A 14,740-nucleotide genomic window follows, 5' to 3' on the forward strand; every position below is an offset into this window, starting at 1 on the left:
TTTTTGGAGCCTGCTCTCACCCCTAAGAGCCGTAAGCTGTTCTTCTGTGGTCTTCTCCGACTCCGGTAGTTTGCAGTCTTTAAATTCAGTTTTATTACATGTTTTAAGGTCCTATCCTCATCCTAGATTGATCACAAGACAGAGTTATACAAATAAGAATTGAATTACTCATCAATGTTTAAAGTAAACAACCACCATATACAAACTGAACTTGTAACAACAGAGCAACAAATTTAATTCACTGATGCTAGAAACTGATTTAACATGTATAAACAATGTAATTAAAACTTAGTTTAATTCCTGAAGTCTAACTAATCACGCACAGAACACAGATTCATGGGAAAGAGAAGAACAAAGACTTGCCTTTGAGTTTCATATTTGAAACTCTAATTCCACAGTTTCTGTATGATACGTTTGTGTCCTAAACTGCAAGTATGCTCCTCCAATGCTTTGGTTCAACCCAGAAACACCTCGTCCAATTATCCTTGAACCTCTCTGGTAACCTTTCTAGTTTTCGCTCTCTGTTTCTTTCTGTCTCACAGTATAAGTGAATAGGATTTTGTGTGTAACCCTAAACAACAGTATAATGAACATATATATAGGCACCACTAGACTTTTAACCTAATTCTAATTCCTTTAGGAACAGGAAACATAACCTTAGAATCCATTCTCTAACCAAGTCGGCGACATCCGTGTAAAATAAAACCCTAATACTATTAAAATAGTTAATTTACATTTAAATCACAAATTCACATAAACACGTAAATAATTAAAACACTTAAGAATGCAATTAAGTTAACGACAAAAAATCATAAGTACAATTAAAAAACAATTAAGCAAAACAATTAAATAAAAAAAAAAACAAGCAAAGAAACAATTTAAGTCAAATAATACAAGCAATTAAATAATTAATTTACTAAAAATGCACTAAACAATTAAATTAAATTTCAGGAATGTCCTTTTAAAATTAGGGGTATTACATTCTTCCCCCCTAACAAAAGGAATTCTGTCCTCGGAATTCCCTCTTACTTTCTTTCCATAATTCAGGAAACTGCGAGCGAATGACATCCTCCCGTTCCCAAGTGGACTTAGCCTCATTATGATGACTCCACTGAACACGAACCAAAGGTTACGAAAGATTTGATCCCGACGATCGACAATCCGACATAGTGGCTCCAAATAAGTTGCATCCAGTTGCAACTCAATCTCTCCAACATCGATATACTGATACCGATCCTCATCTCGTAGAAATTTCGGTAACATGGAAACATGAAACACGTTGTGTACGAGATCCAAATTATCCAGAAGTGCCAACCGATAAGCAACAACTCCAACTCGATCCGTAATCATGAATGGATCGACAAACCGCGGAGACAACTTTCCTTTCTTCCCAAAGCGCATAACACCCTTCACAGGAGACACTTTGAGAAGAACCTGATCTCCAACCCGAAACTCCAAAGCATGTGTGCGATGATCCGCATAGCTCTTCTGCCTGTTCTAGGCAGTATGCATGCGATCCTTAATAAGAGCTATCTTCTCAAAAGTATCCTTGATGAACTCAGGACCCAAGAATCTGCTCTCGCTAACCTCTATCCAACAAATAGGCAATCGACACGGTCGACTGTATAACGCCTCAAATGGTGCCATCCCAATAGTCTTCTGGAAACTATTGTTATAAGCAAACTCCACGAGCGGTAAGTAATCCTCCCAGTGGCCCTTGAAATCAAGAACACACGACCGAAGCATATCCTCCATGATCTGATTCACCCGCTCAGTCTAAGGATGATAAGCAGTGCAAAGATGCAACTCTGTACCCAAAGCCTGCTAAAAACTATTCCCGAATCTTGACACAAAGCTCGAATCCCTATCCGATATAATAGACAATGGAATGCCATGTAACTTCACAATCTCAGTAATGTAAAGTCTTGCCAACTGCTCCGAAGTAAAGTCAGTACGAATAGGCAAAAAATGAGCTGATTTCGTCAGTCTGTCCACAATGACCCAAATGGAATTTTGACCCTTGAAAGAATTTGGTAACCTTTCCATAAAATCTGTAGAAATGCTCTCCCATTTTCACTCCAGTATTGGCAGTGGCTGTAAAGCTCCTGGCGGCCTCTGATGATCAATTTTGACCATCTGACAAGTACTACACCGAGAAACAAAAAGAGCAATGTCCCTTTTCATACCTGCCCACCAAAACTGCCGCTTCATATCCTGATACATCTTGTCACCTCCTGGATGAACAGAAAACTCAGAGTGGTGAGTCTCAGTCATCACATCCTTCCTCAAATTATCAGCAGATGGCACTACTAACCGTCCCTTGTACCTCAACCCTCCATCAGCCCGAACATGGTAAAATGGGATTTCTCCGAAAGCTATCTCTGCAACTTTATCAATGCACTGCTGATCCGTGAGTTGTGCCTTCAAAACCTTGTGAATGATAGAAGGTGTAACCACCATACAAGCCATGAAAGCATCTGACAACTTATCCACTGTCCTCAAAGCATTTCACTCACTAGCGAATAGAGCAGAAAGACTACCAACAGGTCGGCGACTGAGTGCATCTGCCACCACATTTGCTTTCCCTAGATGGTACTAGATAGAGAAGTGATAGTCTTTTACAAACTCCAACCATCTGCGCTGTCTCATATTCAACTCCCGTTGAGTGAACAAGTACTGCAGACTCTTGTGATCACTAAATAATCTGAAGGACTCACCTAACAGATAATGCCTCCAAATCCGTAAGGCAAAGACTACAGCTGCCAACTCCAAATCATGCGTTGGATAATTAAGCTCATGAGGCTTAAGCTTCCGAGATCCATACGAAATCGGTCACTCCTCCTGCATCAAAACACATCCAAGACCCTGCAAAAAAGCATCTGTGTAGACAAGATACTCTATCCCGCTCTGTAGGGTAGACAACACCGGTGCAGAAGTCAACTTAGTCTTCAGCTCATCAAAAACTTCTTGACAATGCTCATCCCATACAAACCGTACACCCTTTTTAGTCAGATGAGTGAGTGGTCGTGCTATCTTTAAGAATCCCTGGATAAACCTTCTGTAATATCCTACCAAACCGAGGAAATTCCGATCAGGGTAGGTGAAGTAGGCTGTCCCCATTCAACCACTGCTGAAACCTTGGCTAGATCCACCGCTATTCCCCTTTCTGACACCATGTGACCCAAAAATTTCACCTCCCGTTGCCAAAATTCACATTTCTCGAACTTGGTATACAACTGGTGTTCACGAAGCGTCTGCAAGACTATCCGCAGATATTTAGCTTGATCGTCCTCTGACCTCCAGTAAATTAAAATGTCATCTATGAAGACAATGACAAATTGATCCAAATAAGCTTTGAAGACCCTGTTTATCAAATTTATGAAGACCGCTGGTGTATTAGTCAACCCGAACGGCATCACCCGAAACTCAAAAGATCCATATCTAGTGAGAAACGCTGTCCTAGGAACATCTTACTCCCGAACCCAAAGTTGATGATATCCAGACCGCAGATCAATCCTAGAGAAATAAGTAGCTCCCTTCAACTGATCAAACAAGTCATCAATCCTGGGTAAAGGATACTTATTACGAATCGTAACCTTGTTCAACTCCCTGTAATCTATACACAGGCGAAGCGAACCATCCTTCTTCTTTACAAATAACACTGGCGCTCCTCAGGGTGAAGTACTCCTGCGAATGAAACCCTGGCTGAGTAGCTGCTGAATTTGATCCCTTAGCTAGCGCATCTCCACTGGTGCCATCCTATAAGATGCCCTAGTAATAGGCGTAGTGCCTGGAGCTAAGTCTATCACAAAGTCGATCTCGCGACTAGGCAGCAACCCTGGAATCTCTTGAAATACATCAGACAAATCCTGTACAATTGGTATGTTATCCAATGCTACAGTAGTCCCCTCCTCCGTTTCCTCCTCCACATGAGACAAATAAGTGCTGGTGACCCTATTAGAATGCGGCATAGCAGCGACATACATGTCCTGTCTAGGTATGGTGGAAACAACTCACCTATCAAAACAATTAACTTGGGTATGGTAGTAAGACAACCAATCCTTCCCGAGTATCACATCATAAGTACATGTCCAGGACCAATAGATTGGCTAGAAATCTAAGTCCACCAATATCTAGTGTCACAGGCCCATCACTCTCATGAAGAATGGCTGTATCGCCCAACGGTGTAGAAATACCCTGAGGTCTACTGTATACCCGAGTCGTCATCCCAGACAAATCAATAAAAGTCCTAACTACAAATGAGTGTGTAGCACCCGTATCAAACAAAACACGTCCAAGTAAACCTTGTATAGGAAACTTACCCTCAACAGCCTGAGGTGTCTGCATATCCTGTGGCATGGGATTGTACACCCTGCCATAATGTAACTGCTGCGGTGCCTGTCCCTGAGGCTGCGGTGACGCTGGTAAAGCCGGATATGCCTGTCCCGGAATCCGTGGAACCTATGGAGCTGGTAAAGGTACTGGCGTCCTCTGCCTCTACTGCACATGCTGTCCCTGTCCCTGTCTCTGTCCCTGCCTTGCTGAAAGACACTGCTTGGAAGTGTGACCATACTCTCCACAAGTATAGCAACTATCCTGGAAAGTATCAAATGGCCTCCTCTATCAGTTAACCTGTGCCTGACATTGTCCTGCCTGTGGTCCCCCATTCTGCTGTCGCTGAACAGGTGCCACATCCCTGGGAGCATCGGAACCACCCTTGTGCTTCTTCCAAGGCTGCTGTCCCTAGAATTTGCCCTTGTCATTCTGTCGGTGTTCGTTTCCATTCCCTTTCTCAGCTGACTGGTTAGCAGAGTCTCTATCACCCCGCTTATCACCCTTGGCCTGTCTGATGTCCACGGTCAACTGGTACTGCTGTAGAGCGGCGTCTACTACCTGAGCATAGGTAGTATAGGCTGGACTACCTATAATAGCTCTCTTGATAGACCACATCAGTCCTTTGACGAAACTGTTGCACTTCTTCTCTTCTGTATCCACCTCCTCCGGTGCAAAGAGAGACAAGCGTGTGAACTGTTGCTCATACTCCACTACTGTCATGTTCCCCTACTGTAGATTAAGAAACTCAGTCTTCATGGCTGCCCTAACTGCATAAGGGAAGTATTTCTCTTCAAAGCATACACTGAACTCATCATAAATCAATGTTATCCTCTCCTTGATGGTGGTAACTGACTCCCACCACTACAGTGCATCCTCAACTAGCTTGAAGGTAACAAGCATCTGCTTCTAAACCTCCGTGCACTGAATCAAGCGAAGATGTCGCTCGATGTTCTGTTTCCACTGGTGAGCTGTTCTCGCATCGGTGGAGCCTGTGAACTCAGGTGAGCTCCCCTTTATGAAAGAACTTATAGCCTTCTCCCAAGTATCAGTTTGAACAACCGGTGCTGGTAACGGTGCCGGCTGTACCTGAGGCTGATTCCGAAGTGCTGCTATTACCCCTGCTTCTATAGCCCAAGCAATAAGGTCATTGAGGTGAGGAGGATACTCTGGATCTCCTCCCCGATCCCGAGTCTGCTGAACCTCCTCCTACTTCTCATAGTACTGACCCTCATCCTCCTGACGCTGCCTACGGGCCACTTCCCTTCGTCACTGATTGTTCCGTCTGGTTCTTGCGTTAACCATTCTGTCAACACAGAAGGACAGACATCAGTACGATTAAACCAAACCGTAAAGAATACAAAGAATCCTAAACTTAAGCTCTAAACAATAAAGAATGCTATGCGGAAGTCTTATACGATAGAATCCTAGAGACACTTGAAGCTGGAGTGCTCTGATACCAACTGTGATACCCCTCGGATCCGAGACACGGGTTGATCAGGCCCAGCCCAAACCCGAGGGAAATATCAAACAATTAATACTTTAATGAACACAGAATACAAGATGAAATAATAAGAAGTGAATAAAAATGGCTGAAAAGAACTCTAACTGAAAGTCCTCAAAATAATAATATAAAATCCAACTCCAAAACCTCCAATTAATTAACAACTCGGGAATCCATCTAGTGGACCCTAAATAAAAATCCCAATTGTAAAATGAAATAACTGAAATAAGATCCAAAGCTAAAAAGTAAGCAGTCCTACGTAGTCAGTGGAATAAAAGTCTGTATCTGCTCTGCACGACCAAGCTCTAACCCTGGAACTGACGAGCACCTGAAAATAATAAAGGAATGGGTCAGGCCCGCATACAAGTCCTGATCTACTACGATCCAAACAAGGATCCGATACGCAGATACATCTTAGATAGACTCAATAATATCTAGAGTAGTCCATATATATATATATATATATATATATATATATATATATATATATATATTACACACTATAGGACGTTCACTAGTCCAATAGGCCTGTATTAGCCTAAGTAGAGATACCATGCAAATCGCACATTACGTGGTCATGTGTACCTAGACCTACCAGGGAACAACACCTCTGTCCAGCTATCCATCCTAGGCGATATACGCACCCTAACCATGGTCATGAGACTCAAGCTCATACCATGGCATCATAACATAAATACCTCCTAATACAAAATATCATCCATCTGATATAGTGGCTCGATATCTGTATAACAAGTTATCCCAGAAATCCAATTATGTCATTCAGTTACTTACTGACCTGATACTAACAGAAGTTGGACTTAACTTTTATTGTTAATCCAAACCTCAATCCAGATTAGGTAGACTTAGTATCTGAACTAATCTCTACCTAGTATGCCACCGTCCCATACCGGTGCATACAATCCTCCATTTACCATAGTTGCCAAAAATAGTTAAATAGTTTTCAACTTCATTTCAAAATAAGCACAAATACAATTTAACAGGTGTAAAACTGAATCATACATCCAATAATGGATTTAGAAACCAAATCCCAGTCCTTTAAATTAACAGAATCCAACTATGCAACTACCTCCTCCAAACAGTGTCGTAACAGATGAGATATATAACAGATTTAATTGTCAATTAATCCCAACTAAGCATTCATATAATTAAATAACAGAATGCTTATAACTCAGCTGCAAATCATGAATCATAATTCTAAGTCATGCAGAGAAACTTAAATCCCCAAAACAGTAAGCCATTAACAGTTTATGTCAACCCTTTCTCCTACAGGTTTACTTTGAATCTTAGGCTAATTCCATTCTCAATTTCTGAATGTAAGCTTGCTTCTCAATTCTTATATAAGTCTTAATCAATGTATTAAATCACCCAAAAGCCTTTAAACAGTTTTAGAAACCTCAGTCTCAGCCAAATAGAGCATCAAAACTCAGTTTTACACATTACCAAGAGAAAGAGAACGCTCTGAAACACAGAGAGCCTTTTCTATTCAAGGAAAGTAGGCTCCCCTTCCTTGGGAGTTGGCTCTAGATGGGTGAGAGCCGGCTCTCAACCCTAGAGAGTTGGCTCTAGTGTTTTGGGAGCAGGCTCCCTCCCTTTTTGGAGCCTGCTCTCACCCCTAAGAGCCTTAAGCTGTCTTTTGTGGTCTTTTGTGTTCTTCTGTGGTCTTCCCACTTACAACTCATAGTATAAAAATTACAAATGAATTAAAATTTAATAATACTAATATATAAATAAAAATTCATATTTTTAAAAAAAATTGACTTGTCAATGTATTCGTATCATGTGCATGTGTCCATGCCACATAATTCAAATCTTATAATGCAATTGCATATTTAGCGTGATGTTGGTGTATAGAAATAAAAATAAAATATATATATATATATATTTTTTTTTTCATAAAATAAAATTTTATATATATATATATATATATATATATATATATATAAGAGAGAAAATAAAATACCACTAGACCGGTGGTGTATTAAAATTACTAAAAAAAGAAATTCCAAGTTACTTAAGAATTTGGTTCAAAGATTCTCTTGTTTTCAGTTTTGCGGCCAATGATGGCCAATAAGGCACATCCACTCTTTGCGCACCAAATATTAAAGTTCAAATCATTATGAATTTATAATTAACACTTCTATTTTCAATAACAGCTTATAAAACATTAAGAGAATTTTTATTTATTTATTACATCAGCAAGTAACCCCACACTCACCCTCCGTCCCTCAAATTTTATCAAACAGCAGCTAATTCTCGGGGAACAGAACCAAGCTCCGCCGAAATAAACGAACTCAAACTCTGAGAAATCTACCTATCCTTCCCCAGCTAGAAAAAGGCGCGAACAAGATACAGTCATGAAACTCTCCTAGAAGTACAAACAAATTGCTAATAATCAACTTATTATCTTAGAACTACGAACAAACTAAACATCAAGCAGCAACGAAATGCAGTTGAGCAAGATTAAATAATTTCCATTTTTATTCTCGAGGGCAGACTTTTTTGGAGTTCCATAGCACACTTTTTTGCATATTGTTTCTCCTTGGTTTCCTCAAACAGCCACGGTCTTGGTCTGCTAGCACGAATTGTACAATGACGATTAATTATAATCTTCTCCACTGTGACGGCATTCTTAATCAAGTAGTGGGCAAACTCGAGGTCAATAACTCGGCCACAAAACCCAGCCAATTCCACCTCCTTTAGGCTTTGATGGGGGCAGTTGCCACCTTCAAGCATTTTTCTTTCATATTGCTTCTCACGAGGTCCCAAATAATCTATCTGTGAAACAGAAAAGTGGTGAATCATGCTTGTTTAAAATATGAGTAACGCTATTTAGACTTATTTGTCTAGCCGAGGAGTGTAACCGAAGGAGATATATACATACATACATATATATATATATATATATATAATTGAATGTATGAAACTTTTACCACTACCAAAAGGCATAAAATAAAGACTTGTAATAGACATATATATATATATATATATATATATATATATTTCCCTGCTGGTTTAGAACACAGACTTATAGCAATACTCTTAAAGTCTGTAAAGGAAATGGTAATGCACAAAAATAAGGCATTTCAAACTCAAGGAAATATACCAGCCAAATCAAAAGCTGTCCCAACGCATAGTGATACTCAGCGACGAAAACAGGGGCAGATCACGAAGTATTCATGGAACAGTTATGACATCCAAACAAGCACTTCATTAAAGATTAACAACTTACAATAATTAAATTTAGTTATAGCAGATTTACATTAAAGCAGTATGTTAAAGTTTCCATGTACAAAAAAATTGTGCTCCTCACACTAAAAATAGTAGTAGACAACTCTATGAAGTCTTTCTTCAACCCCGCACCAAAAAATGAGAGAGGAGATATTAGAAATGGAACTTCTGTGGCTAAAGTTTTACTATCGTACTAGAACTATCATTAATAATTTATCAGCATCTAGCCATTAGCAAAGAAACTTAAATCAGTATTTGAAAAACAAGTATAATACCCTACATATTTGCTAAATCAAGTTGTAATCAAAAGAGGACGTTGATTCCAGAATCCGAGCAAGGCTAAATTGATTTTAAAAATGTACCAAACACTTCACATAGTGTAATTACCTACATGGACAGCCGTGCCAACTCATTGAGAAACAATATTGTCGTAGGGGACACTAAAAGGAAGTATCTCTTTCATTTATGTGTCCGTAACTCAAAATTAAATTTCATTATTTTAGACTAAAACAAGTCTTGTTTAACACATTGCATATATGTAAAAAAAAAGTCATCCCTAACAAATTTTGAAACAGGATCAACATATATAAAAAGATGCAATTGACACTTTTTAGTATTGGACAAGAATATAATTGTAACTAAAAATATATAATAGGTAATTAGCAAAAACATTGCATATATGTAAATGTTAAGGATATATTTATAAACCTTCATCTTCCACATACGCAATTATTAGTACATAAATCAATGTTAAATATAGTCATATATAATAGATGCACTACACTCAAATTAACTCAACAAAGTCTTTTTCCCAACTACTTGGAGTCGGCTCATCCCAAATTTTCAATTCCACTTTATTCAAAGTCATAATCTCAGACTCTCATTCAAGCTACATGTTATCAAATATTTCGTTAGTAATTCTATACATGTTACCTTTGATCTTCCCCCACGTTACCGTCAATGTGAATCATGTCATTCTTCCTAACTCACTCACTTAGTGGTCTTGTTCTTTGCACACGTCCAAACCCATTTAGTACATTATCTCTCATTTTGTCTTCAATTGGTGTTAGTTTAACACTTTAACCGTCCCATGAATCTGTTCAGTCCTAATTCTGTCTTTTCTTTTCCGCACATCGATCATGACATTCGGATGACTGCCCCATTCATATTATATATATGTTGTTTCTTAATTGCCTAGCATTCTATCCTGTAAAAAACAATTGGTCTATTAGTTGCTCTATAAAACTTGTCTTTCAATCTTAGCTGGATTTACAGATCAAACAAAATACTAAATGAACTACCCACTCAACTTATCTTGCCCTGATTACATCCAATATGCATTGGTTGTGACCCTCTCATGCCTTTCTTTATGGAACTACTATAACAGATTAAAATAAAATAAAATAACATACTCCGTCAGTACAAATTGAGATTTAGTTATTAAGCAAAGACCAACATATATTTCAATTGTAATATGTTTTTTTATTTTTCGATTATGTCCTTCAACTTCAAGCATGGTTATCAAAATCGCGATTCTGAGTCGTAGAATCGCACGATTTTACGACTCAGAATTCAAAATCGAGTCAAATCGCAACAGAATTGTTCAATTAATAAAATCAGGGGTAGAATCGGTAGAATTGGAGGTAGAATCGTACGATTCTACACGATTCTACCGATTCTACGAAATTGGTTTTTTGGACCTTTATTTTTGGACTTTTTTTTATTTTTTGGTTGATTTCTTTTGGGCTACAAAATAAAAGAGGCCTGACCCAAGTGTAGTATAAAAAGTTAAATATTTATTCTATAAAATATAAATTATTTTTCATTAGTGGCAGAAAAAGAAATATATATATGTATATATATCAATTATTTTTACCATGCATGTCGATGTAATTATAAAAAATTAAAATAATCAATTATATCTTAATGATGCATACTCGTGACTAACAGGTTTAGGCAAATTTTGGTTTCATGATCAATATTTTCATTTGACTAATTTTTTTTTTTTTTGAAGGCTTATCATATATATTAAAAATTAAAAATACTTTAAAAGCTTAAAAGACTTGCCGGATATGCTAGCCAATGTATAATCTTGTAGTCTAAACTAATAATATAATGAGATCAAGTTAACGCGTGATTCATTAATTTTGTTGTGCTAACTCTTGATTAATTTCATACTTGTAACTAATAAGGTCACATACACCGTAACACTTAAATTGGTGGACAAAAAGGTCTTTTTATTTCTTCAGTTTTTGAAAAAAAAAAAAAAAAAAAAGTTTACTTTTGATATGTAATTTTAATTTCTAACTTTGGATATGGATAAGTTAAGATTTGAAATTTGTAAACTCGTGTTATTTTGAACTAAATTCTCTTTTATTTATATTCGGATTTTGAAATATTGTTAGGATTTGAGATTTGTGAACTCATGGATATGTAATATTGTGTGTTTTGGCCTCATTTTTGTTATATTTTACAGATCTTATTATTTAAGAAGTTAGTTTCAATTGTTTTTTCACAATTTGGTAGAATCTTACGAGTCACGATCCGATTCTACGATTCCGAATCTACGGAGCCCAAAACGATTCTGCGTAGAATCCTGATTTTAACAACCTTGACTTCAAGTAGATATATGATGCACTGTAATTTACATGATGGATCCTACACAGATTTTTATTTTTATTTTTTAATGACCTCCAATTATATAGATTACTACAATTTTAACTGTAAAAATTTAAAAACTTCATATAAAAAGACCATTATCCAATGCAAGTGACTTCTATCCATGGCCATTGCTGAGAGAGAGACACCAGAAATAATTATCCACTGTCATTATACAAAACATCCATATAAAAAAATTTATAATTACCTGCAATTCAAATTTATGCAGCAAAGGTGATGCATTTATCAAGGTAGTCCAAACGAGAAGTTTTGAAAAATTATCTGCTACAAGTTGCAATGTCAAGTGCTTGAGCTTGCTAAATTCAGGAAGCTGTTCGAATGCTGCATTAGCCTGAAAAGCATGACTTAATATTAATAAAAATATTTAAAAAGTCACTACCTAGTAAGTGTGATGTGGGGAGGATCGACTCGATCAAGATTCAAGACCTAACATTTGGTATAATTTTGTACAAAAAATATTTGCAGTCAGACTCAAATCTATTTTCTAGAACTTGATGCTTCCAAGTTTTTAACATAGCATCAAGCAATGATCACTATGGTCATCCTTACCAAAAAAAAATAATAATAACAAAAATGGTCACTATGGTAATAACTTTCACTCCCATGACAGAGAATTGCAATAGAAATATCAACTAACCTTTGGGAAATGACGAAAATTAATGGTCAGCAAAAGAGTCTCGAGCTGCGAAAAGTAGCTTGAAAACTGGAAAAAAACACGTTCTATTGGCACAACGAAATCCGAACAAGACAAGTGAGCAAGCTGGAATGCATCCTTAATTTGCATATTTATTGCTTGGCCCAGTCCAACATATTTAAATGACACAAGACTGGTAGCAGAAACCTCAACATCCATCAGTTTAGGGCAGAAGGTTATCTCCAAAACCTTCAGCCGAAGTGAGGAACCAAAAACTTTTAAATTCACTAAATGTCTCGACTGGTCTACTTGTAAAGATTCGAGAAGAGGACAATTGGAAAGGAAGTATTCAAGAATCTCTCCACTGATGTTCACACGCTTAAAACAGAGTGATCTTAGGGACCTAATGCTGGATAAACCGGCAGGACTTTTGATGTGAATATAAATCGGGTTTGGAAAAGTATATGCTCTACCCCTATCGATATAATAACTTGGTTCCAAGTCCAGCTCAAGCCTTTGAACTCTCTTTGCTATCGCGAACTCAATCCATCTATCAATCACACAACTAGAAGATCTATTCAAACAAAAAGAAACTCTAAACTCATCTATGGTTGAACCACAATGCGACTCCGTGACTTTGTTCACCCAATTTATGTACCTACATCTTTCTACTTTCAGTAACTTTGGATTTGGATTCGATTCAAGATCAAAAATTGTTTGTGAAGCATCAAAATTTAGAACCCTGTGATATGACCACAACTGTTCCCATCTTTTTGAGAGTACACAAGTGCGTCCCGCTTCTCTAATTCCCAGAAAAGACAGAACTGAAACAGTAATTTCATCTGGCAGCCGACTGATCCCATTCCGACTGAAGAGATGGTTTTGAGCACAACATACCGAGGTGGTTTTCTCCAAAGGATTTGAACTTACAGTTTTCTGCATAATTTTACAAATAAAATCTGCAGAGATATAAAACCCAAACAAGCCAGAAAAAGAGAGCCATTTTTTTGTTGTTGTGATGTATAAAACAAACAAGACCAATTTTTGCTAGCCTTATTCGATGGAGAAGAGGAGATCGATTTTATAATAACTTGGGTCTGCACCAACTTGGAAAGTAATAATAATATATTTCCCGTGTCTACTTAGGATTAGGCCAAGATACCCGTTTAACCTTTTTCAAAATAAAAAAAATACTACGTAATAATAATAATAATATTTGGCCCGGCCCGGCCCGACCCAATTTTATAGACATTATACCAACTTAGAAAGTAATAATGGGTTTCTAACGGAAATAATAACACGTTTTCTGTGTTTTATTAGGATTAAGTCGACTTGATACCCATTTATATATATGTGTATATATATACATATCACGTAATAATAATATTATTTGGCAAGGCCCGGTCCAATTTTCCAATTTTTTTGCGTCCAAGTAGCAAAAATAGAATAGTCACCGGTTTTTCTTTTGCTGCAGGGCATATATATTTAATAATAGGCGTCAACAGTCATCATTGTTTCACATGATATCTAAGCTTAGACTGAATATTATGACGTTTTATTCTTTGCGAGTGTTGAAGCATCTTCCGAGAATTTGAAAAAAAAAAAACACAAATTTTTATAAAATTATAAAAGATAACTTGTTCTAAAAAAAAAAAAAAAAATCCGTTAAGAAAACTATAAGACAGTTTTAAGTTTTAACGTGATCGATCGATCACGAAATCCGATCTACAAGAAGGAAAAAGAGTAACAAATTTAATGATGAAAGCACAACTTACAAGATCTTATAGTAGATTCGCACTGCAGATGCCTCGCACTCGCGATCGCATCATAAAAATCGTCTTTGAGAGAGTAGGTCAGAGGATGTTGTATCTCGTATGCGGAGGGCTCTTCGTGTGGTGGTGGTCCTGAATTAGCACATCTGACACGCCCTGCTGCAGGCTTCTAGATCTAACCTTATAGGGTTATCATTATGTTTCAACTTTTACAAACCAACGGTTGAGATGCTTTTAAATCTAATGGCTGAAATTAAAACTTATGAGCAATGGTGACTGCACAAGGACAGTCGTCGTGTCAGTAGCCTATTGGATGCTAATTTAAAATATATATATATATATATTTTAAATTTGCACCACCCCTTGCAGCAACGACCCACCATTTACGACTGCCACTACTCCGACCACTCATTGTACCCCAATTTTCGATCAACGGTGTATAAATATCCGCACTTTTGCTGAAAAGGGTGGCAGCAGCGAAGAATTAGGGTTTCGGCGAGGGGACAGAGAGTAGGGAGTGTAGTTCGTGCGCTGTGGAGGACGTCAGGTTGATCTCAACAAGAGGAGGCG

General features: G+C 37.5%; 1 protein-coding gene across 2 annotated transcripts; it reads right to left on the minus strand.

The window, feature by feature from the left end:
• Window positions 1-8,011: 8,011 nt before the first annotated feature.
• On the minus strand, window positions 8,012-14,481 carry LOC132303922 (putative F-box/LRR-repeat protein At4g15060). Of its 2 annotated transcripts, XR_009481439.1 has the most exons (5): window positions 14,174-14,481; window positions 12,402-13,357; window positions 11,952-12,095; window positions 8,961-10,292; window positions 8,012-8,632 (listed from the first exon to the last, which is right to left on the minus strand). XR_009481439.1 is itself a non-coding variant. In XM_059801374.1 (4 exons), exons 2-4 carry the CDS (start codon window positions 13,338-13,340, stop codon window positions 8,318-8,320), a joined length of 1,398 nt encoding a protein of 465 aa, XP_059657357.1. In that variant the 5' UTR covers window positions 13,341-13,357; window positions 14,174-14,397; the 3' UTR covers window positions 8,012-8,317. The 2 variants fall into 2 exon arrangements, 1 of the variants encoding a protein (XP_059657357.1); XM_059801374.1 differs by lacking the exon at window positions 8,961-10,292 and having other exon boundaries at window positions 14,174-14,397.
• Window positions 14,482-14,740: the final 259 nt, after the last annotated feature.

Source organism: Cornus florida, unplaced genomic scaffold (genome assembly GCF_030987335.1).
Source record: "Cornus florida cultivar Cherokee Brave unplaced genomic scaffold, ASM3098733v1 CherokeeBrave_3.0.0_Hap2_Chr04, whole genome shotgun sequence".
Taxonomy (NCBI): domain Eukaryota; kingdom Viridiplantae; phylum Streptophyta; class Magnoliopsida; order Cornales; family Cornaceae; genus Cornus; species Cornus florida.